This window comes from Arachis hypogaea, chromosome 18 (genome assembly GCF_003086295.3).
Source record: "Arachis hypogaea cultivar Tifrunner chromosome 18, arahy.Tifrunner.gnm2.J5K5, whole genome shotgun sequence".
In the NCBI taxonomy this organism is placed as follows: domain Eukaryota; kingdom Viridiplantae; phylum Streptophyta; class Magnoliopsida; order Fabales; family Fabaceae; genus Arachis; species Arachis hypogaea.
The window spans coordinates 17,945,182-17,967,701 of NC_092053.1; the positions used below are offsets into that span (position 1 = coordinate 17,945,182).

Genomic DNA, 22,520 nt, shown 5'->3' on the forward strand with positions numbered 1-22,520 from the left:
GGGAGGTCGCTAGAAATTATATTTGTGAGTAGCTTTAACTTTGTATTTCTCGCGTTATTGTTTCCTTAATTTGTTACGCCGATTTCACGACTAACCTATTTATTTATTTGTTGCAGTGGGAATGTCTGCCGAGGTGACAGGCCTTGAGAGTTTGTACAAGACCTTTTTGGAGCAAAGCGATGAAGAGGAGGATGACGGGAAGCTGGAGACACCTCCTGAGAATAAGGAGGATCAGGCGGTGCCTTCACCCTGTGACATCGAGATGTCTGACAAAAATTCTGATGGGGTGCGCGTCTCTCCTATTCATGAGGAGGCGGCCGGTACTGGGGATTCGACCTCCGCTCGATAAGTCGAGGAGGATGAGTTGAAGGTTATCCCCAATCCCAAGAGGCAGAAGTCATCCTCCAGCCCTGAAGGAGTCCTCACCGTGATGGAGAGGAACTTCGACGCCGGGACCTTCATAGACTCCCAGCTGCTTCCCGGTACGGAGGAACACTTCCATGGCTTCGACCTTGCGGGGTAGCCGAGGTAGATGTACCGCACCCTCCTCCGCGGCGCTGCCATAGCTTAGAGGGCCGAGTTTGAGCTGTCTGGGATGCAGTCGCTGCACAGGAAGCTCGAATCTACTGCTAAGGCCAATAATCAATTCAAGACTCAAGTTGAAACACTTCGGGAGCAGCTGTCCAAGGCGGAGGAGAAGCTCAAAGCTGCCGAGGAGAAGGCCGCGTCTGCCGAGGAAAAATTGAAGACCTATGATGCTACCGTTTTGCGTCTAACCGAGCGAGAGATGACTTTGGAGAGCCAGCTCAATGCCGTGCAAGGTCGAGTGGTCGCTTTGGAGAAGGAACGTGATGTGGCCGTCTCGTCGGCTAAGACCGCTCAAGCTGAAGCTGAAGAGTTTAAGAGGAGGCATAAAGAGACCGTGAAGCAGGGAAAGAGCGCGATCCTGATGACTGAGGAGGCCCTTAAGGCTCAAGTGAAAATTGTGGCTCCTGACTTCGACACGTCGGCGATCGGGGTTTTCAAAACAATCAAAGATGGCAAGATTGTTGATATGCCGAAGAAATGATGAATTTTGTAGATTATTTGTAGTTTTGTTGTAGAACTTGTCGCGCAGTTTGATGAACTTTGTAGGACTTGTATCTAAACTATTTTGATAGCCGCCAGGTTGGCTTATAATTACTGTCCTTTTCTCGCTTACTCAGCAGCGCGTTCTCGTTTTATTTTGTTACCGTTTTGTTGGTGTTGGCTTGTCGCTTGCACTTGCTTACCGTTGTGTTGGTAATTTGACGAAGCCAAGTTGTGGCTTTACTATTGCTATAGCCGTTTGTTATCGTGTTGGTTTTGTTGGTTCCCGGGGTGATCAGTCCCGGGATACCGTGTCATCATGAAAATTTTGTTGTCGCGGGACGTATAAGAGGGGAAAAGTAAACTTAACAAGTGAACATTAATCGACAGTTGAACAAGTCTATTGCAATGATAAGTTCTTAACAAAAGTAAATCGTTTGATGGTAAATTATTTGAGCTCATCAAGTTGCCTACTCAGCGTGTTTAAACTAAGAGTAAAATCTTCTTAAGTTACCTGCGTTCTAGGTTCTCGGGACTTCCTTGCCATCGAACCTTTCCAATTTGTAGGCACCCTTGCCGATCACTTCTTTGACCCTATAGGGGCCTTCTCAGTTTGCCGCTAACTTACCTTCCCCTTGAGTCGGCAGCCCGATGTCGTTGCGACGCAGGACCAGGTCATTTTGTTCAAATTCCCTTCTGAGTACTTTGGTGTTGTAGCGCAGGGCCATTCTTTGCTTTAGTGCTACCTCTGACAAATGGGCCATCTCTCTAGCCTCATCTACTAGGTCCTTTTCTACAGCTTCCTCCACTCCCTGCAGAAGTAATCGTGGGCTCGGCTCGCCGACCTCCACGGGTATCATAGCATCCATCCCGTATGTCAGGCGGAAGGGGGTTTCTCCAGTGGACGACTGCTCGGTCGTTCAGTAAGGCTAGAGAACTGAGGTGAGTTCGTCAGCCCATGCACCCTTTTTATCATCAAGCTGCTTCTTAAGGCCTAGCAAGATGACCTTGTTTGCGGCCTCAACTTGGCCGTTTGTCTGGGGGTGCTCTACAGATGAGAACTTTTTCTTTATGCCCAAATCGAGGAGAAACTCTACGAACTTCTTGTCGGTGAACTGCGTCCCGTTATCAGAGATAACGACTTCTGGGATGCCGAATCGGGTTATCACCTGTCTCCACATAAACTTTCGACAATTGGGTAAAGATATATTGGCTAGTGACTCAGCCTCTATCCACTTAGTGTAGTAGTCGATAGCAACTATGAGATACTTAACTTGCCCCGGACCAACCGGGAAGGGGCCCAGGAGGTCGACTCCCCACTGTGAGAAAGGTCGGGAAGACGTCAGTAGGTTTAGCTCGGAAGCCGGCACCTTATGGAAATTGGCGTTCTCCTGGCACTTGATGCATTTCAATTCCTTACGAATTCTTTGGAGTCCCTCATCATTGATGGCCAGTAATAACCAGCTATGACAAGCTTTCTTGCTAGGGCTTTGCCCCCGATGTGATGTCCGCAGCATCCCTCGTGGACCTCTCTAAGCACATAGTCCGTTTGGTCTGGGTGTAGGCACTTCAATAAAGGTTGACTGAGTCCTTTCTAAACAGCTGCCCCTGTATGGTCGCGTATTTGGCCGCCTCCCTTCTCAATGCTTTGGCCACCTTCTCGTCGTCAGGGAGCTTGCCGCTTTCTAAGAAATCGGTTATCGGGTCCATCCACGAGGGGTTTGTCTTCGTCAAGTGGAGGGTAACTACTGGTTCCTTTACCAAGCCCTGGATCAGAGACCGGTTGTCCGCCCTTGGTTTTGTGCTCGCTAACTTGGACAGGAGGTCCGCCCGCGTGTTCCTTTCTCTCGGAACGTGTTGGATCGCGACCTCCTCAAATTGTTTGCTCAACTCTTTGACCTTCTCCAGATACTTCTGTAACAAGGAGTCTCTAGCCTGGTAGGTCCCGTTGACTTGTGAAGTGACGACCTGTGAGTCACTGCATACTTCTAGCCTGGTGGCGCCGACTTCCTGTGCTAAGATTAAGCCGCGTAGAAGGGCCTCATACTCTGCTTGATTGTTTGATACTGGAAACTCGAACTTGATCGACTGTTCATATATGACTCCAGCGGGACTCTCCAGGATGATCCCGGCACCTCCGGATGTCTAGTTGGAGGCCCCATCTACATGGAGCCTCCACCGTATGTTCATTGTCTCGGAGGGGTCCCCTGTTACTTCTACCAAGAAGTCGGCCATGGCCTGTGCCTTAATCGCATGTCTGGGCTCATATTGCAAGTCATACTGGGACAGCTCAATGGCCAAGTCATCATTCTTCTCGCCAGGTCGGGTTTTTGGAGTATCTGGCGGATTTCTTGGTCTGTCCTCACGACTACCTGGTGACCTTGGAAGTTTGTCGTAATCTACGGGAAGATGTTAGGAGTGCAAATGCCAACTTCTCTAGTTTGCTATATCTCAATTCTTCTCCTTGCAGTGCTTTGCTCACGAAGTAAATTGGTTGCTGAACCTTTCCTTCCTCTCGTACCAAAACCGCCGCCATCGCTTCATCCGTTATGGCTAAATAGAGGTAAAGCGGTTCTCCGACCTTGGGCTTTCCGAGGACAGGTGGTGTTGCGAAGATCTCTTTGTAATGCTTAAATGCTTCCTCACACGCCGGGGTCCATTCAAACGCTATCCCCTTTTTCATAAGGTTGAAAAATGGTAGCGCCCTAGCAGCCGACGCTCCGAGGAAACGGGATAGGGCGGTGACTCTTCCTGACAACCTCTGAACATCCTTGACACAGCCCGGGCTCTTCATTTGGAGTATTGCTTGACACTTTTTAGGGTTGGCCTCCACCCCTCTTTGGGTTATCATAAACCCTAGGAACTTTCCTGCTTCCATGGCAAAGGCACAATTGAGTGGGTTGAGCCTCATGCCGTGTTGCCGGAGGGAGGCGAACACATTTTCCAGGTCGCTTATGAGGTCCTCAGGCCGTGTGGTCTTTGCAAGGATATCATCCATATACACCTCCACCGTTTTGCCTATGAGGTCACTGAATATCTTGTTCATTAACCTTTGGTACATGGCCCCGGCGTTCTTCAGGCCGAACGGCATTACCTTGTAGCAATATATCCCTCCCGGCATTGTGAACGCTGTTTTCTCTTCGTCAGGCCGGTGCATCGGTATCTGATTGTAGCCAGAATAAGCATCCATAAAGCCCAGGTACCGATATCCCGCCACTGCATCGACGATGGCATCAATGTTGTGTAGGGGGTAGCAGTCCTTGGGGCATGCTTTGTTGAGATCGGAGTAATCCACACACATCCTCCATTTCTCATTGTGCTTTTTCACTCGAACTACATTCGACAGCCATGTCGAGTAGTCGAGTTCTTGAATAAATCCCGCTTTGAGGAGGTTGGCCGTCTGCCTGGCCACCTCCTCCGCTCGCTCTTGTGACATTTTCCTTCTCCTCCGAGCCACCGGTCTGGCTTCCGCCTTGATGGCCAAGTGATGTGACATGAGTTGGGGATCTATCCCCGGCGCCGTTAGCCTTGATCATTTCCATTAGAGGTTCCTTCAGGTCATGTGGGAGGTTTCTGTTCACAAAGGTGAATTTCTCCTCCGTATCACCGACTCTGAACCTCTCCAAGTTCCCTTCCGGTTCGGGTCTCGACTTGTCGTCGACTCTAGCATCCAAATCGGCGAGGAACACTCTTGATGCCTTTTTAGATTTCTTCCTTAAGGAGAGGCTGGCATTGTCGCAAGCGACTGCCATTTCCAAGTCTCCTTTTATGGATCCCACGGATCCATCATCAGCGATGAACTTCATTACCAACATCTTTGTGCTGATCACTGTCCCGAGGTCGTTGATAAACCACTATTTTATGGTTTATCTTGTGCTAATGTGAGTGGTTTTTATCAGCTTTTCACCCACTTATTCATATGATTTGCATGGTTTTATAATTCCTTCCTGGATTTATTCTATGATTGAAAACTTGCTTCCTAAAGCTTTAAATTGTGTTTTTTAATTTCCCCTTTATACCATTCGAGGTCGTGATCTGTGCGTTAAGTGTTTCAGACTTTATAAGGCAGGAATGGCTTAGAGAATGGAGAGGAAGCTTACAAGAATGGAAGGAGCATAAGGAATAAGGAGACAACCAGCGAGAAGTGACGCGCACGCATGGCTCACGCGTACGCGCAAAATGGAGAAAATCACAGCGACGCGTACGCGTGGAAGCAGATCAGCACAACGATGCGAGCGCGCGCCTGACACGCACGCATGGAAAGGGAATTCGGCCAGTGACGCGTACGCGTGACCAACGCGTACGCGTGACATGCGCGATCTGCAGAAAATTTAGAAAACGTTAGGGGCGATTTCGAGCCGCGTTCTGACCCAGTTTTTGGCCCAGAAACACAGATTAAAGTCAGGGAACATGCAGAGACTCAACACGTTTTGATTTTTCATAATTTTAGGTTTTAGGTGTAGTTTTTAGAGAGAGAGGCTCTCTCCTCTCTCTTAGGGTTTAGGATTAGGATTTAGGATTTCATCTTCTTCAATCACAGGTTCAATGTTCCTTTTATTTTTTTTCCCAATTTAACTTATGAACTTTTCCATGTTAGATTTGAATGTTTTATTTAATGCAATTTGAGGTATTTCAGATTAATGATTGTTCTATTCTATTTATGATGCCTTCAACTTAATTTAGATTTATTTTCCCTTTTGGTTTTAGTTAATTAATTGGTAACACTTGAGTTATCAAACTCAGCTGTTGATTGAAATTGGAGTTGCTAATTGATTTAAGTTGCTCTAACACTAGTCTTCCTACAGGAGTTGACTAGGACTTGAGGATCAAATTAATTAGTCCACTTGACTTTCCTTAGCTTTAGTAAGGATTAACTAAGTTGGATTAGAACCCAATTCTCATCACACCTGATAAGGATAACTAGGATAGAAATTCCAATTCTTATATCTTGCCAAGAGTTTTCTTAATTGTTAATTTATTTTTCTTGCCATTTAAATTACTTGTTCCTTATTTCAAAAACCCAAAAATATACAATTTTTCATAGTCAATAATAAATCACACTTCCCTGCAATTCCTTGAGAAGACGACCCGAGGTTTAAATACTTCGGTTATAAATTTTATTGGGTTTTGTTACTTGTGACAACCAAACTTTTGTACGAAAGGATTCTCTGTTGGTTTAGAAACTATACTACCAATGTGATTATATTTTTATAAAAATTCTTTACTGGCAAGAATCCGTTCGTCAGTCATTGATAGTCTTCCTCCCTAGGATGATGTTGTAGGCCATGGAGTCTCGCAGAACCACGAACTCAGCCATTACCGATCTTCGCCCCTGTCGTGATCCTACAGATATTGGTAGGGAGACTATCCCGTCTGGCTTGATGAAGTCGTCGCCCAAGCCTACGACACCGTGCTGGTGAGTCTTTAAATCGGCATCCCGTAGGCCCAAGGCGTTGAACATGTTGCAAAACATGATATTCGAGTCAGCCCCGGTGTCCACGAGGATCCATTTGATGGGGCCGGTTCCCACTCTGGCCGTGATGACCATGGGAGGGTTTTCCGCGGCCTCATCGAACCATTGGTCCTCTGGACCGAATGAGATAGGTGGGACCCTCTTGGAGTTTCGCACAGAAGATGAGAAAACTGCCAGGACTTTGGCGTCTTTTTTGTGTGCCGACCTCGACCTTGGAGGCGCGTCTCTTACTGTTACCACGTTCACTATGGTAAGGCCGTGCTCGTTGTCCTCTAGCTCGTGACGTCGCTTCATCGCGCGGGTCTTGTCCTCTCCCTCGCGGTCGCGATCTCGCCTCCTTGGCTCCCTGATGAGATGGGAGAATTTGGCCAGTTTTCCGTCCCAGATCGCTTGTTCTAGCGCGTCCTTTAGGTCGAAGTAATCCTGTGTCTTGTGTCCATAGCCCTTGTGATAATCACAATAGAGGCTCTTGTTCTCCCTAGTTCGGTCCTTCAGAGGTCGGGGCTTCGATAAAATTCCCTTCTCGGCTATCTGCTGATAAACTTCTATGATGAGGACGGTAAGGGGGTGTAATTGGTGAACTTCCCGACTCGAGGAAACGGCCTGGGCGTCTTGACCGGACCGCCATCTCTGGCGTGCTCCTTCTGCCTTTCTCCACCACCGTGCTGCCGAGGTTGGTTGTAGGAGGGCTTCCGCTTGTTGGCAGCCACGACTTGACTGACTTCTTCATCATTGATATATTCCCTGGCTACGCTTTGGATCTCCTGCATCGTCCACACCGGCTTCGTGGTAAGATGCTTCCTGAAGTCCTCGTTCAGGAGCCCATTTGTCAAACACAGACTGGCTACCGAATCAGTTAGCCCGTCGATCTCCAAACATTCGTCGTTAAACCGGTCTAGATACTTTCTGGTCGGCTCGCCGGACCTTTGAGTCACTCCGAGCAAATTGATCGGGTACTTTGCCTTTGCGATTCTGGTAGTAAATTGGGCTAGAAAAGCGCGGCTAAGTCCGAAAACCTGGCCACCAAGCCCTGCGGAAGGCTATTAAACCACCGTATTGCAGGTCCCGCCAGAGTGACCGAGAAAGCGCGGCACCTTACCTCGTCTCCCACTCCCTCCAGGTTCATCCTGGCCTCGAAGGCCGTAAGGTGCTCCTGCGGGTCTTGAGTTCCATCGTACCTCATGTCCGTCGACTTGTCAAAGTGCTTTGGTAGCCAGACCTCGAGGATGAAACGATGAAACGGGGTTGCGCCCATTATCACTAGTCTCCGCGTTCTCCTTGGTCTTCCCCAGGGACGGATCCAGGAATTTGGTAGAAGAGGGGCCGAAAATTAAAATATTATATAATTAAATATAATATTATATATTTATTGATATATATAATTGTAATTAATATTTTTTTATTAAAAAAATATTAACAAATGTTTGTTATATAAAAAATTTATCTTAGTTCTTATAATTTTTTTATTTTATATTCGATAAAATATAAAAATTATCTATTTGTTATTAGCATATTTTATTGAATATTATTGGGATAATAAATTATATTTTTATGCTTTATATTATAAAAAATATACTATAAAATAATATAAATAAATTGTTCTAATAACTTTATTATATACATTTAAAATATATTCATGAATAAAATATATAAAATATAATTATTTTAATGAATTTATTTAATATGTATGTTATTAATATAATATCATGAGAAAAATAATTAAATGTTAAAATAATTTACTTTTATTATGTACTATAATATATAAAAAAATTGTAGTTATTATAAATATTAAAGTATTTTTATATGATAATAGGTGAAAAATTAAAAAAAAGATATTTAAAAAGAGAAAAAAATTCAAATGTTTAAAGATTTGGAATTTATTTAATCGAAAAATGATTGACAATAATATTTTTTTAAATTTAAGAATTTTTATTTATTTTTCAGTTTAATAATTTAATTATTTATTTAAGATAATTATTTATTATATTTTTTAAATAAAATTATATAATATATAATAACTTTATATCCTTATAATAGTTAATTTTATTCAAAAAAATTGGGGGCCAAGGCCTATACTTATCCCCCCTTAGATCCGTCCCTGGTCTTTCTTCGCCGTCTTTCCGCCGACCGTCTTTCCGGTCTCGTTCCGTGGCGCGTCTCCTTTCCCGCCTGGTGTAAATGATGGGATCGCGGCGTCTTCTTGGGCGTTCTTCCTCCCGGGCGCTCTCGGGCTCAGATCGTGGGCTAGGCATTCGCTGGGAATGACTTCTTGGAGGAGAACGGGAGTAGCTTGATTCGGGAGTTTGTTGACGATGTTCTTGATCTGCCAGCTGGTGCTGCAGGTTCTGCATCCTATGACGCAGTTTCTGCATTATTCTGGCGTTGTTATTGCCTGTTCCCCCAAAGGGGCGTCTTTCTTGAGATCGTGAAGACGGCTCGGTTCGTCGTGGAGGGGACCTCGTGCGCTCTCGGGAGGAAGCCACGGAGGCTTCCCCTCTGTGTTCGGCCCCGCGGCCTGGTCCTCCAGGGCCCAGTACAACGTCCATTCAGGCGTCCCCACAGACGGCGCCAATGTTCGGTAGCTCGAGTACCGGACGGGTCGGAGTGAAACTTCAGTTGGTGAGACGGGGAATCGCCTGATTCCGGGTTACTGGGGCGGAGGTGGAGTAGCCGACGTTCCGAGCTCTTCGTGTGGAAAAAGGGGAGTGTCACCTGCAAAGACACTCCGACACTCTAGTCAGTCAGGTGTGCAGGCGAAAAAGGTATAAAGTGATATGTGTCGTACCTTGGGGGAGGGGTAGGACCCTCCCCATATATACTGTGTCAGAAGTGGGTCTCGCAAGAACAGATCCACCTTCCTCGAAGTTTCCTCTTACAGCTGTAGTGATGAGCTGCCAAAGACACGTGTCCGGATCGGTGGATGAGTGGCTCATACCCGACCGTTCGGGTCGGGTTCTATGGATCGAATCGACCCACAATCTATTTAGGCCAGGCCGTAATACATATTATATATTATAGAATCATCAAAAAATAATAAAAAATAACAATTTTCAGTTAATAACAACAACAATAGAAGATAGTTACGGCAAAAATTAATATATCCTAGTGTTTAAATTAATATATTCTAATATTTTGTTTTGTATTAAAAGTTATAACTAACAAATTGTATAATTAAAACCCATTATTTTTCAATTGGGCCCAATAGCTAACAAATAAGATGATATAGTTGTCCTAATTCCAATTTTTCAATCTTTTCACCACGTGTTCATGGAGCACATCCATTGTCTTCTTCAATGGAGGAAGGTAAATGCAGAAGGAGTTGTGAGTGAAAAAAAGTGAGGTAGCGTGGTTGACGAACAACACAGAGAAAGAGAGATGTTACGGGATAACTGCACTGGGGAAGGAAAGGTGATAACTGCACGTCTGGGCCTTGGCCTTTTAATTCTTTCTTTTTTTTTTTAAGTTTAATTTTAATATATTGACAGCTAAAAATATTTTAATTGTGTAATTATATCCATTTTTTTAAATGACTATTTATGTGATCAATAAAAATAATAATTATTTTTTATAATCTGACGTTACATAATTAAATACGGGTCTGTCTAAAATTAGCTCATGTCTTTTGAGTTTATCTGATGCACCATTCAATTTAAAGCATTAGATTAGATTGATAACAGATCTAATGGTTTATATTTAATTTATAAATAATTTATTAAAATTTATACTAAAAGGTAACAAATCTTTCAATATTTTAAATTTGCCCCAATAATAAAACCCTCGTATCAGCTCATATTGTTCCTAACTTCCTATCTCTATTCAATTTCGGCTCAGCTCCAGAAGAACTTCCCAAAAAGAAATTCTATCAACACCTTTATGGAAGACCACCAATCACCCTGCGGCTCCTTCCTCTCCCATCTTCCACACCAGGTACCCTCCATGTCTCTATTCAATTTCGCGATTTCATCGAAATTCTTGCGATTCTCGTCTTTTTTTCTCATTCCACCGAAATCTCGTGAATTCGTTTCATCCGCACCAGGTTCAACTCGTTGAGGTCGACACCGCAGTAGTCGTTGAACTCGAGTATCTTAATGTATGCGTAAGGAGATAGCAGATCTTGCGCTGATTCATATAGAAAGTGAAGCAGAGAGAGAATTCGAGATAGAAGCACATTTTGCAGAATGGTGAGTAACCCTAATAGTGTCCACAATTGTGATAATATCTCCATTTTTGCAATGTTGATAAGCTGATATTTGTGTTTGCTGGTTTGAGATTTGTTGTTCTTGAGGAATGGTGGAGTGAAAAATGGAGTGAGAATTTGTTTGTTTCTTTTCACATTTTTTTTTCTTTTTTTCCCCTTTGGATTGTAACTTTGGGGGTTCTTATACATTGCATAAAATGCGAACAGGGTCTGCTAAAGGTTGGTGTTTTGGGTTTGGGATGAAAATAAAAGCAGCATTGAGCATATTGCAGAGAGCCAGAGATAGAGTAGGGTAAAAGTTAAAAGCCAACAATAGAATGGCCAATTTTACATAAAGATATTGTGAGATGAGTGAGGATACATTAGATATGATATTTTTAGTCATGAATGAATTAGAAAGATAATTGGGGTAGCATTTGTTTTAAAAAATACCATAGAATCTCTTTTTAGGTGGTTTGATCATGGATGAAGATTGTTATAAACCTTAATGAAAAAAGAGTAAATTAGATGTAGAACACCCTAATTGGCAGTGGTGGAAGCAAATTGCAAAAACTATAAACAAAACTATTAAGGAAGACTTAAATTTAGTCACTTCTCTGTACTCTATGCACAGTTTATGATAGATTGATAGTCCTTGATTACATCTTTTGATCCATATAGTTGAAAAAGACTTGATCATTGTTATTCTATTTTATAATTTAGCAGGTCATATGTATAATTCATTTTTTCGAGTTAACACTGTACTGATATACAGGTATGGCTTGGGATGACGAGGTGGGAGCTGGTTTGCAACAAAGAAGTTTAAAAAAGAGTAGATGAAACTGCTAGGACAGATTAAACCTAGAAGATGGGAATTGCTTGGGAAGATAAAACCAAGAGAATTGAAATTTCAGTTCCTCAAAAGTCCCTTAATAAGATCAATGTGTAATTTTACAGAAAAGTAATTATCAAAGAAAGTTAATTTATATTTTCTGGATTTACCACCCAAATTGCATGTGAATTATCAGTACCCTTTTCATTAGATCTAAAATTTGTAACTTCTATTGGCTTTATGCGTGAATGATGAAAGTAACAGATGGAAATAATTGATCACCTACCTAACTAAAAATGCAGAAAGAAGAGGATTAAAATTATAAGAAATAAGACTAAAATTAAAATAACTATAAGATGAGGATTAAAACTATAATTGATCACCAATGATAATGTTGCATAGTTTAATTATCAAATTGATTTCCAATTTTTGGTTTTCTGTATTAAATTAGAAGGATTAATATAAGAACTTCAAAAAATTTAGAGACTTCCATGCATAGTTATAAAAGATTAATGAACATATGGTGGTTCACAAGAAACTCCAAAAAATACTTAGTAACTGTGATTCAGAATATACAAATCATTCAAAGCCCTGATAATTGACTCCTAATTCTACTCAACTTGTATAGTAGAATTTGCTTCCTCTAAGATGCCCTATAATTTGAGCAAGTTCACTATGTTAGTGCTGTCACAACTTGCATGGAAAAAATTTTCGGTTTCGTTCCTTGATGGCGAATGAATTTTCATTTATTCTTTTATTCTTCTCTTCTTTTCGATTGGCCGAAATATCGATCAGTGTTTAATGGTTGGTTCCAGGAGTCTGAATCGTGTTTGTTCCAGGAATGTGAATCACGGAAGTCAGACGTTCTCAACTAATAAAGCTATTTCTGCAAGACTTCTCTCATTCTTCTTCTTTTTCTTACCTATCTTGAAAAGATCCTTAATTTCACCATCCTCTTCACCTTCCTCTGCCTAGAAAATCAACATATTTTGGAATAGATCATATTTTGGTTATAAAAGAGACCGAATAGCTTGAAATGAAAAGAAAGCTTAAGTTACATCCATCACATATTTTGGTTTACAACATGCTACTGGTACCAAAACATTATCCTAATCAGAAGGATATCAAACACAGTGGATCTGCTATTCTGCTTACAGGAGAATCTAGCAGTAAAAAGAAAAATTCAGGAGAATTAATCATCAACCTGGGGAGCATCACCAAGAGAACGAGGTTCATCACTGCCAATAGTAACCACCAGCTTCCACCCCAGTGTCGTCTATAAAGTTGTCATCATCCACGTTCCTAACACCTTCATGATCATCCTATATAATGAAAACGGAATTTTTAAACAGAATCACAATACTAATTTCTGAATTTGCAAACAGACTAAAACAAATCAAATAGCAGTAACAAATAAAAAATAGAACAAAAAATAAAACTAGAGCATCATGAACAGAATCATAAACACAAAAATTGAAATCAGAATCATAAGAACAAATTCCAAAATTTTTTAACCCTCATAAACAGAACCCAAAAAAATTCAAACAACCAAATAAACAGAACAAAAAAAATAACTTAATGAAATCAATGAAACAAATTCGTATAGAAAACCTAAACAAAAAATAAGTAGAACAAAAAAATAATTGAATGAGTTCAATGAAGCAGATTTATACAACAAGAACATAAAAAGAACGAAAAAAGTGAAATCAATGAAGCAAATTCATATCTGAGGCTTAGGCTCCATTGGAACTCTGGAAGTGGAGGATGAAGGAGGAGACGGAGCACCACGGCGCTGACGACGACTCGAAGAGAAAAGATAGAATAGAGATACTGAGAATGAACGACGGGGAGAAAGAGCCTAATAGCGACGCCGGGAGATGGGCTGAGACTGGCAGCGAGTGCCGGATTGGACGGCGACGGTGCTGGCAGAGACCAGAGACGAGTGAAGCAGGTGACAGTGGCTTTGTGGATAGATTGAAAAATGTGATGAGAAATTACGGTTTTATTAGATGAATTTTAAAAATATTTGTGGTAGAAGTAAGAAAATAATTATTATTATTAAACCCCAATATGAGGTACATTTACAAATTATATTTTGTGCATATTAGAAAAGCTCAAAAGACTTGAGCTTATTAAAGATAGACCCATTAAATACACCTATAAAACTGCTTTACATTTACATTGTGCATCAAAATTAAATTTGTTCACTCTGGAGCAAAATAAAAAAATTGGCCAATTTTAGGCGATCGATTTTCGTCTGATTTAGTAATTCACAAATGGTTTTTAATTTAACAATTTTGTCTTATTAGTCGAACCACATAAAAAATCAATTCTTAGTTTGAATGGTTTGACCGATCAATTTAGTCTAATTTTTAAAATATTAGTTACGAAGATAATTTTTAGAGTAAACAAAATAATTTTTTTATAAATTATATAAGATGAAGAATATTTGGGAATAAATTTTTATATAAATTTTCTCACATAGTCATATTTCCATTCTAAAGTCGCAAAGAATTATTAAAAAAGATTATAATTAAAATAAAGTACCAACTTAATTTTTGTTTTTTTTTTAAATGACAATACGATACTCGACAAAAAAAGGTCCCAAATCTCTATGAGGCAACGCGAGATTTTTGTCAATTGATTACGTAACATACATTATTGGTTACTCTTGGGTCTTCTTATCCTCAAAGACATTTGCCTATTGACCTTGACTCTTCCCAAATAAAATTATCACCACAAATTGTGTTTTCATTCTAGTTTTGAAATTAGATAAAATTTATCCTTCGGATATTATAGAATTAAATAAAAACTATTTTAATTTATTTTAGATCAATTTCAATTTAAAAAAGTATAAGTAGACAATAAAAATACTAAACAATATGATACGGATAGTTATCCTAATATTAAGATTTAGGTGGATAATTTGAGGGTATAATGTGTTTTTACTTTATTGGGTCAATTTTAAAGCCCATTGTTCACATTATTAACAAAAGTCATGATCTACCTAATAAAGTCTTTTCTATTTTAACCAAGTTGGGTTGGTCTAGTGGTTAGCTCACTAGTTCGCTTAAGCAAGTGTCAGGGTTCGAATCCCGCCTTGTGCATACAGATTAGTCCTTGACCTGTCGGGTTGGGGGATATCATGGGAAATCAAAAAAAAAAAAGTATATACACATGTAATGAAGCTATAACTAACTATCAGAAACAGAAAAATAACTAACTTGACGACATCAGCACGTCTAACTAACTAACTAATTTTGAAATAGGAGATTGTTGTTTTGGTTTTCTTTTAAGGGAAAGCCTTTGCCCTTTGCCTTATAATATGGAGGCGATGGCATGGCACAGGATATACATGTACTGTCCAAATTGAACTACATTATTATGCAGAATTCTATAGCAACTAACACAATGCACCCAGGGAAAGAAATAAAGAAAGAAATTAAAAACACTACTAGCCATGCCATATTGCATAGGTTTGTTACATTTACATGTGCAGCATATTGTGATTATTGAGGCATGCTTCCGAATCCTAACGAGCTTCTAAAGTTGTAATACTTAATTCATTGAGAGATGAAGGATGTTGTTGATCCGAATGATCTCCAAGAAACAGAGCTGGTGGATTTGGCTGAGGCAAGCTAATTTCACTGCTTAACATCATAACCACTGATGACATGTTTGGCCTATCATGTGCATTCTGCTGCACACAGAGGAGACTTATATGAATGCAGCGCAACGCTTCAGAGAGATCACCTTTGAGGTATTCATCAACTACTTCTATATGCCTTTCTTCTGTCCATAAATCCCAAGCCTATATATGCATATACCAAATTATGTAGCATTCATTGTGAAGTATAAGTTTGGATAGACATGATCAAATGATAGCTGATCTATACTTACATATCCAACAAGGTATGTACTTTCTTTATCATGATGGTTTGCTTTGTTCTTCTTTCCGGATACTATCTCCAGCAGCAAAATGCCAAAGCTAAAGACATCAGATTTCACTGAAAAATTTCCGTCTATTGCATATTCTGGTGCCATGTATCCACTAATGAATAATATAAGAAAAAGGATTAGTTTGGTATTGAAATTGTATAATTAAAATTAAGAGGCATTATGAATCCTTACTAGGTTCCAACCACTCGACCTGTAGTTTCTGCACTTTGATCTCCTTTAAAAATTTTGGCCAAACCAAAGTCTGATATTTTAGGATTCATATCACTATCAAGTAAAACATTACTTGCTTTGAGATCTCTATGAATGATTTTTAGTATTGAATCTTGATGAAGATAAAGAATTCCCCTTGCAATTCCACAAATTATTTGAAAGCGCTTCGACCAATCCAAGAGCATTCTTTGCGTTTCATCTAGTCATTTTTGAACATTGTATAATCTTTTCAGAACAAACAGACAGTTAATTATGCATTTCTTGAAGGGCCACAACTACTATGAGCAATTTAACATGGATCAAAGCATCTAGAAATTTCATACCAAATATAAATAAATCCAGACTTTTATTAGGCATGTACTCATAGACGAGCAATTTTTCTTCCTCATGAATGCAACACCCATGAAGCTTTACAAGATTACGATGCTGAAGTTTGGCTATTAAGACAATTTCATTCTTAAATTCTTTAAGTCCTTGGCCAGAGCTTCTAGAAAGTCTCTTAACAGCAATTTCTTGTCCATTTTCCATTGTCCCCTGCCATTTACCAATAGCAAATACTGTAACTTTGTAAGCTACAAACGGCTTTAATTTGTTTTTGCATGATTATGAAACCAGCTTATCATGTATATAAATATTACCTTATATACAGGTCCAAAACCACCTTCTCCGAGCTTGTTGTCGATTGAAAAGTTGTTTGTGGCGCTAGCTATAACTGATAGGTCAAACAATGGAAGCTCCAAATCCTCTTCCTGTTCTTCCTTGAAATGATCTACTACTGCTGCATTATCTGGATTATATTTTTTGACACAAGTTACTTTATGTACTAAGCCCTAAACATAATTCAGCAAGTTACTTTATGTATATCAACAAAGAGATTTCTTACTTTTCATCGTGCCACTTCGTCTTATGTATATGAAATAAAGAACTAAGAGAAGTACACATAATATGGTAGCAGTGCCTCCAATCGCAACACCAATCTTGACCTTGCTTCCGTTGTTCGTCTCTTTGATGGTTTATTTTCACACATAGCACAAAATTTAGTTGCGATTGATGATGATGATGATTGTGTTTAACCCATTAACAAAACAGTTTAAAAGTTAAATTGAATAGTAAGGGTATGAGATACCTAACACCGAAGCAGGAACTCTGACATACAGATCGTGTTCTGCATCAGCTAGGTGAACCCTCAAGTCATTAAGATCACCAAACCACATAGCACAACCACTCCCTGACCCTGATCCTCTGGTGTCTGAGTTTGAATAAGCCATACAAGAACAGTTTCTGAAGCATTTCTCTCTGCACTCAACAAGATTCATGCTCTGGTTCAACCAACTATGTTCTGTATCAGGCACTTTCATCTTAACATACTTAACAAATCCATCACTTTTGCAATCCAGTGGTGTGTCACGCACACAACCTTCATCGTACTTCCCACCTATGTCACACAAGAAAAGAAAGAGCTCAACAAATTAAGAGTGGAGCTTACTACAATAAAGAATTAAAGAAAACAAACAAATAAAAGTATAAAACAGAGACACTAAGTAAGATACGTTGTTCCCATACCATTCCATTGACGGGGTGACTTGGGCTTAAATCCTCTCAAACATTGGCAAGCTGGAACCTTGTTACCATCACAATTCCCATTGGGGCCGCAAGAACCGTATTCATCGCAGAAATCTCTGGGCAGAAGAGCATACACCTTCCACTGTTGCTCATTCTGATCCCAAGCAGTATGAACACGCTTCAAGGTGCTCTGGTTCATGACCATCCTAGCTTTGACCGAGGTATTCACAAGGTGGAACATGAAGTACACTTCATTCTGGTCAGAGAAGTATGTGAAGTTGAAAACCATGCTGGGCTTCCTCGTTGGTTTACCACTATAATCAAGTCCTGTCCATGGACCACTGTTGAACTGTTTCTTGGAACCGATTCTCTGCATTGGTTCTGGCCAGTTGGTGACATCCATTTCCCATGTGAAGCTTCCCGGTGAAGGATCACTTTCATTCTTCCACGCCGATAAGCGTCGATCGAGCCCGGTCTTCAAATCCTTACCAAGCTTCATCTCTGGCAAGAGTGTATCACCAGGGTAATCAAAGCTTTGCCATAGATAGTTCTTCTCTTCATTCTCATCATTTTCTTCTCTCAGAACAAGGTTCCCTGAATCCAATAGCTGTAAAATTGGATTCTTGGGTTTTCTTGATACGCTCACGGACCATAGAACTGAGTTATTCTGATGGAGGACAAGTAGTGCGCTGCTATTCTGGGTGATGTTTATTGTCAGCAATGCAGAGATGTGTGTTGCGACAGGTTCTTCTCTGTTTGCTACCCATACAATGGTTTGAATGGCGATCTTCTTGTACCAAATGCCAAGGTAGCGGTTATCAGAGTTGCGGGGAGAAAAGAAGCCAAGCTCGAATTCTCCGTTCTTGGAAACCAAGGTTTGATTTTCAGTTAGAGGATGTAAGTGAGTTATGGTATCAGTTGCTGAAATGGTGTTGGAGACTAAGAACATGATCATTGCTATTATAATGGCAAAGTTTCTGTTCTCCATTTTTTGCTTGTCTACAATATTTGCAAGCTCTTCTTGGAAGCATCTTTTAAGCAGGTTTTTTATATAGGATTGCACCACATAAAACATATATTAAAATATAAAATATATAATAAAAATAAATTAAATAAATATATGGTGGAAACTCAGGTGCAGTCAACTTCAGGTGAAGTTTATAACTGACATCTGTTAGATTATTTGACTAAATTTTTTTTAACGACTCTCATCTATCAACTTCACGTGAAGTCGACAGTACCTGAGTTTTCACCTAAATATATATATTTATATATTAAATATTTATTAGTGTTCTAAATTTTGGCTTTGCAAACTAGTTTTAAAATTAGAGCTATCTGCATTTTTTTTAAATCTCTAACCTCTGTAGTTAAATTGCAGTACAAGCAATTTAGTAGTTTGTTTTTTCACTGAGTTTTAAAAAGTTAATACTTACACATATAAATTAATTAAGTCCCGCTAGGGAGACAATGAAGCATCAATGATAACCACCCTAAACATAGGGGCTAATTCTCCACTTTATAGGAGAGTAACCGTCTATGATATTCAATAGTCATCTACAAAAAAAGATTAAATCTTAGATTTCTACTCTATAAATATCTCACTATATTGATATTTTTTTCTAAACCAATTTTGTTTAAATTTGTTAAAATTCTTATTAATTTAAGTATCATAATTCTTTAAAAAAATTTTTTACCAATGTCCAAACAAAAATGTCGGATAAATCATTGTACCAATACATAAGTCGGAACCTTTCCTCAAAAATGTTTGAACCTCACAGTTAATTAAGCTGATAAGCCACTTTGGTTTTAGATAATATATCAAAACAAAAATTATAAAAAAAAATTAAACGATGTAGTATTTACTAAATCGATATTGATATCATTTGATTCTATGTATTTAATGTTGGGTTTTTGGGCTCCCTTCCTATGTGGAGAAAAAGCCTAAATGCTAGTATCCAAACCCATGAATAGTTGAAGTGGCTGAGGAGCCTGAGGTGAGTTAGGGTTGAGTGAGAGAAAGGTCATTTTGCAAGAGAGCACCAAACATTAGAGAGAAAGTTATTTTCGCACATATACAAAAGCTGTCTCTGTAAATTGGTCACTGCAGATTCGTTAACCGTTGGATCGAGCTCAAATTTGGACAGAGTGTTCTACACATCTGGTTCTTTGATTTCACCATTCAGATCTTCAATTCAACATCTGTAGCTGGAGATATTGGCCACGTACAGTAGCAATGTTTTTGTGATATTTTCATCTTCTTGTTCTTATTTTGAAAGCTTTGAAGCTTGGGTTGTTTGGCTTGTTGTATGCACATTTTGTGCAGTAATTTGTGACTCTCTTGTACCCTATTTTTCATCATAGTGAAGCTATATCCTGGTCTTGGTGACTCGTGGTTTTTACTTCTCTCATTGAGGAGGTTTTCCACGTTAAAAATCTTGGTGTGTTAGCTTGTTTCTATTTTCTGGTTTATGTGATTTTTCCGCTGCTATTGGGTATTATTGTGCTGGTGTTAATACTTGTTGTGAGTGGATATTGTTGCTCCTCTAATTCTTGCAAGTAGGGAATTGTGTGTTTTATTCCTATCAATTGGCATCAGAGCTTAGTTTTGGGTATTTGGTTATAACTTGCTTGAAAGATGGAGGCAAATAATTCTACTAGGATGATAAGTTTGAATGGCACTAATTACCATCTATGGAAGGGAAAAATGAAAGATTTGTTGTTTGTCAAAAATCTACATTTACCCGTATTTTCTACACAAAAACCAGAATCTAAAACAGATGAAGAATGGGAGTTTGAACACCAACAAGTTTGTGGTTTTATTAGGCAATGGGTGGATGATAATGTTTATAATCACATTGCTAATGAGACTCATGCTAGGACTTTGTGGAATCAAATTGAATCCTTGTATGCTTCCAAGTCTGGCAATAATAAATTATACTTGTTGAATATGTTGATGAATTTGAGATACAAGGAGGGGTCACAAGTATTAGATCACTTGAATGAATTTCAAGAGGTTCTGGATCAGTTGTCAAGCATGGGAATCAAGTTTGAAGATGAGGTTCAAGGATTGTGGTTGCTAAATACTCTACCAGATTCTTGGGAGACATTTCGTATCTCTCTTACTAATTCTGCTCCAAATGGTAAAGTGAGCATGCAACTTGTTAAAGGTGGCATTTTAAATGAAGAGATGAGAAGGAAGACACAGAATTCTTCGTCACACTCTGAAATGTTAGTCACTGAAACCAGGGGGAGAAATCAGAATAGAGTTCAAAAAGGTAAAGGTAAAAGCAGGAGAAAATCCAAGGGAAGATACAAGAATGTTGAGTGTCACTATTGTCACAAAATGGGTCACGTTCAAAAATATTGCTATCTTTGGAAAAAGGAAAATAAAGGTAAGCAAGAAAAGAAGGATGATAGTGGTAATGATCGTGTATCTTCTATTTCAGATGATCTTCTTACTGTTAATATTGCTGATTACGAGTACAAGGTCAATCTTGTTTCTGATGATGAGTTCAGCTGGGTAATTGATAGTGGCGCCTCAATACATGTTACACCGAAGAAGGAGTTCTTCACTTCTTATACTCCAGGTAATTTTGGAGTACTTAAGATGGGTAATGATGGCTTGGCCAAGGTTATTGGTGTAGGAGATGTTTGTCTTGAGACCAATATGGGAATGAAGCTACTACTCAAAGATGTTAGACACGCTCCAGATGTTCGCTTGAATTTGGTTTCAGTTAAAAGGCTTGATAATGAAGGCTTTGTAAACACTTTCGGTTTTAGACAATGGAAGCTTACTAAAGGCAACTTAGTGGTGGCTCGAGAAAAAGGTACTTCAAGCTTGTATGTGATGCATGCCATGATTGCAAAAGGTAGTGTGAATGTGATTGAAAGTAAAGAAGTTTGTAGCTTGTGGCACAGGAGACTTGGTCATATTAGTGAAAAAGGACTTGGCTATTTGGCTCGAAAGGATGCTCTTTCAGGTTTGAAGAATGCAGAGTTGGAGAAATGTTCTCATTGCATGGCTGGCAAACAAAGAAGATTATCCTTCAAGAAGCATCAACCTTCAAGAAAATCAGACTTTTTGGAATTGGTGCACTCCGATATTTGTGGTCCTTTGAAGGTACGGTCTTTTAGTGGAGCTATTTATTTTATTACTTTTATTGATGATCATTCAAGAAAGCTTTGGACTTATGCTTTGAAAACAAAGAACCAAGCTTTGGAAAAGTTCAAACAATTCCAAGCTTTGGTAGAGAGGCAAACAGGTAAAAAGCTTAAATGTATTCGCACTGATAATGGTGGTGAGTATTGTGGACTATTTGATGTGTATTGCAAGCAGCAAGGCATTAAGTATGAAAAGACACCTCCTAAAACACCTCAATTGAATGGTTTGACAGAAAGGATGAATAGAACACTGATTGAAAGAGTTAGGTGTATGCTTACTGAAGCTAAGCTACCTAAAGTCTTTTGGGGTGAAGCGCTACTTACAGCGGCTCATGTGATTAATCTGAGTCCTACAATTGCTTTGGATAATGATGTTCCGGATCATGTTTGGTCGGGCAAAGATGTCTCGTCTGGTCATTTGAGAGTCTTTGGATGCAAAGCATTTGTTCATGTTCCAAAGGATGAGAGGTCCAAGTTGGATGTGAAGACAAGGCAGTGCATCTTTATTGGATATGGTCAAGATGAGTTTGGTTACAGGCTTTATGATCCAGTTGAAAAGAAGCTTGTAAGAATCCGTGATGTAGAGTTTGTTGAAGACCAGACCATTGAAGACATTGATAAGGCAGAGAAGAGTCAATCACAAGAGAGCAGTGACTTGACTGATGTAGATCCAGTTCAGCCGCCTCCTTCGTCAGAACTAGCAGAGAATCAAGATCAAGAGCATATGCAGCAAAATGAGCCTTTGGTTCCTGATGACCAGGAGATGGGAGATCCGATTGATGCTCCAGTTGATGATGATGCTGATAATCAACCTGAGTTACCTGAAGATCCACCAGGTTTCCATCCTAGGAGGTCTACTAGAGAGTGACGACCTTCAACGAGGTATCCTTCTAGTGAGTATGTAACATTTACTGATGGATATGTGACCTTGACTGATGGGGGAGAACCTGAATGTTATGAGGAAGCTATGGAAGGTGACGACAATAAGAAATGGTTTGATGCAATGCAAGATAAAATGAAATCCTTGCATGATAATCAAACATTTGAGCTTGTGAAGTTGCCAAAAGGGAAGAAAG

General features: G+C 39.6%; 2 protein-coding genes across 2 annotated transcripts; both read right to left on the reverse strand.

Annotated features, from left to right (window-relative positions):
* Positions 1-6,310: 6,310 nt before the first annotated feature.
* On the reverse strand, positions 6,311-7,796 carry LOC112769681 (uncharacterized). Its single transcript, XM_025814165.1, has 3 exons — positions 7,641-7,796; positions 7,159-7,557; positions 6,311-7,072 (listed from the first exon to the last, which is right to left on the reverse strand). Exons 1-3 carry the CDS (start codon positions 7,794-7,796, stop codon positions 6,311-6,313), a joined length of 1,317 nt encoding a protein of 438 aa, XP_025669950.1.
* A 7,012-nt stretch (positions 7,797-14,808) lies between these two features.
* On the reverse strand, positions 14,809-18,343 carry LOC112770781 (G-type lectin S-receptor-like serine/threonine-protein kinase At4g27290). Its single transcript, XM_025815185.2, has 8 exons — positions 17,284-18,343; positions 16,847-17,155; positions 16,604-16,723; positions 16,359-16,507; positions 16,044-16,254; positions 15,682-15,919; positions 15,451-15,601; positions 14,809-15,361 (listed from the first exon to the last, which is right to left on the reverse strand). Exons 1-8 carry the CDS (start codon positions 18,269-18,271, stop codon positions 15,083-15,085), a joined length of 2,445 nt encoding a protein of 814 aa, XP_025670970.1. The 5' UTR covers positions 18,272-18,343; the 3' UTR covers positions 14,809-15,082.
* Between the last annotated feature and the right edge of the window lie 4,177 nt (positions 18,344-22,520).

Coding starts and splice junctions, on each gene's coding strand:
- LOC112769681 (XM_025814165.1), bottom strand. CDS start 7,796: ATGGGCGCAACCCCGTTTCATCGTTTCATCCTCGAGGTCTGGCTACCA. Junction 7,558..7,640: donor TGGAGGGAGTGGGAGACGAG/GTAAGGTGCCGC, acceptor CTTGGTGGCCAG/GTTTTCGGACTTAGCCGCGC. Junction 7,073..7,158: donor ACGCCAGAGATGGCGGTCCG/GTCAAGACGCCC, acceptor GTTTATCAGCAG/ATAGCCGAGAAGGGAATTTT.
- LOC112770781 (XM_025815185.2), bottom strand. CDS start 18,271: ATGGAGAACAGAAACTTTGCCATTATAATAGCAATGATCATGTTCTTA. Junction 16,724..16,846: donor AGTTCCTGCTTCGGTGTTAG/GTATCTCATACC, acceptor AAACCATCAAAG/AGACGAACAACGGAAGCAAG. Junction 15,602..15,681: donor GGTCGAGTGGTTGGAACCTA/GTAAGGATTCAT, acceptor ATTATTCATTAG/TGGATACATGGCACCAGAAT.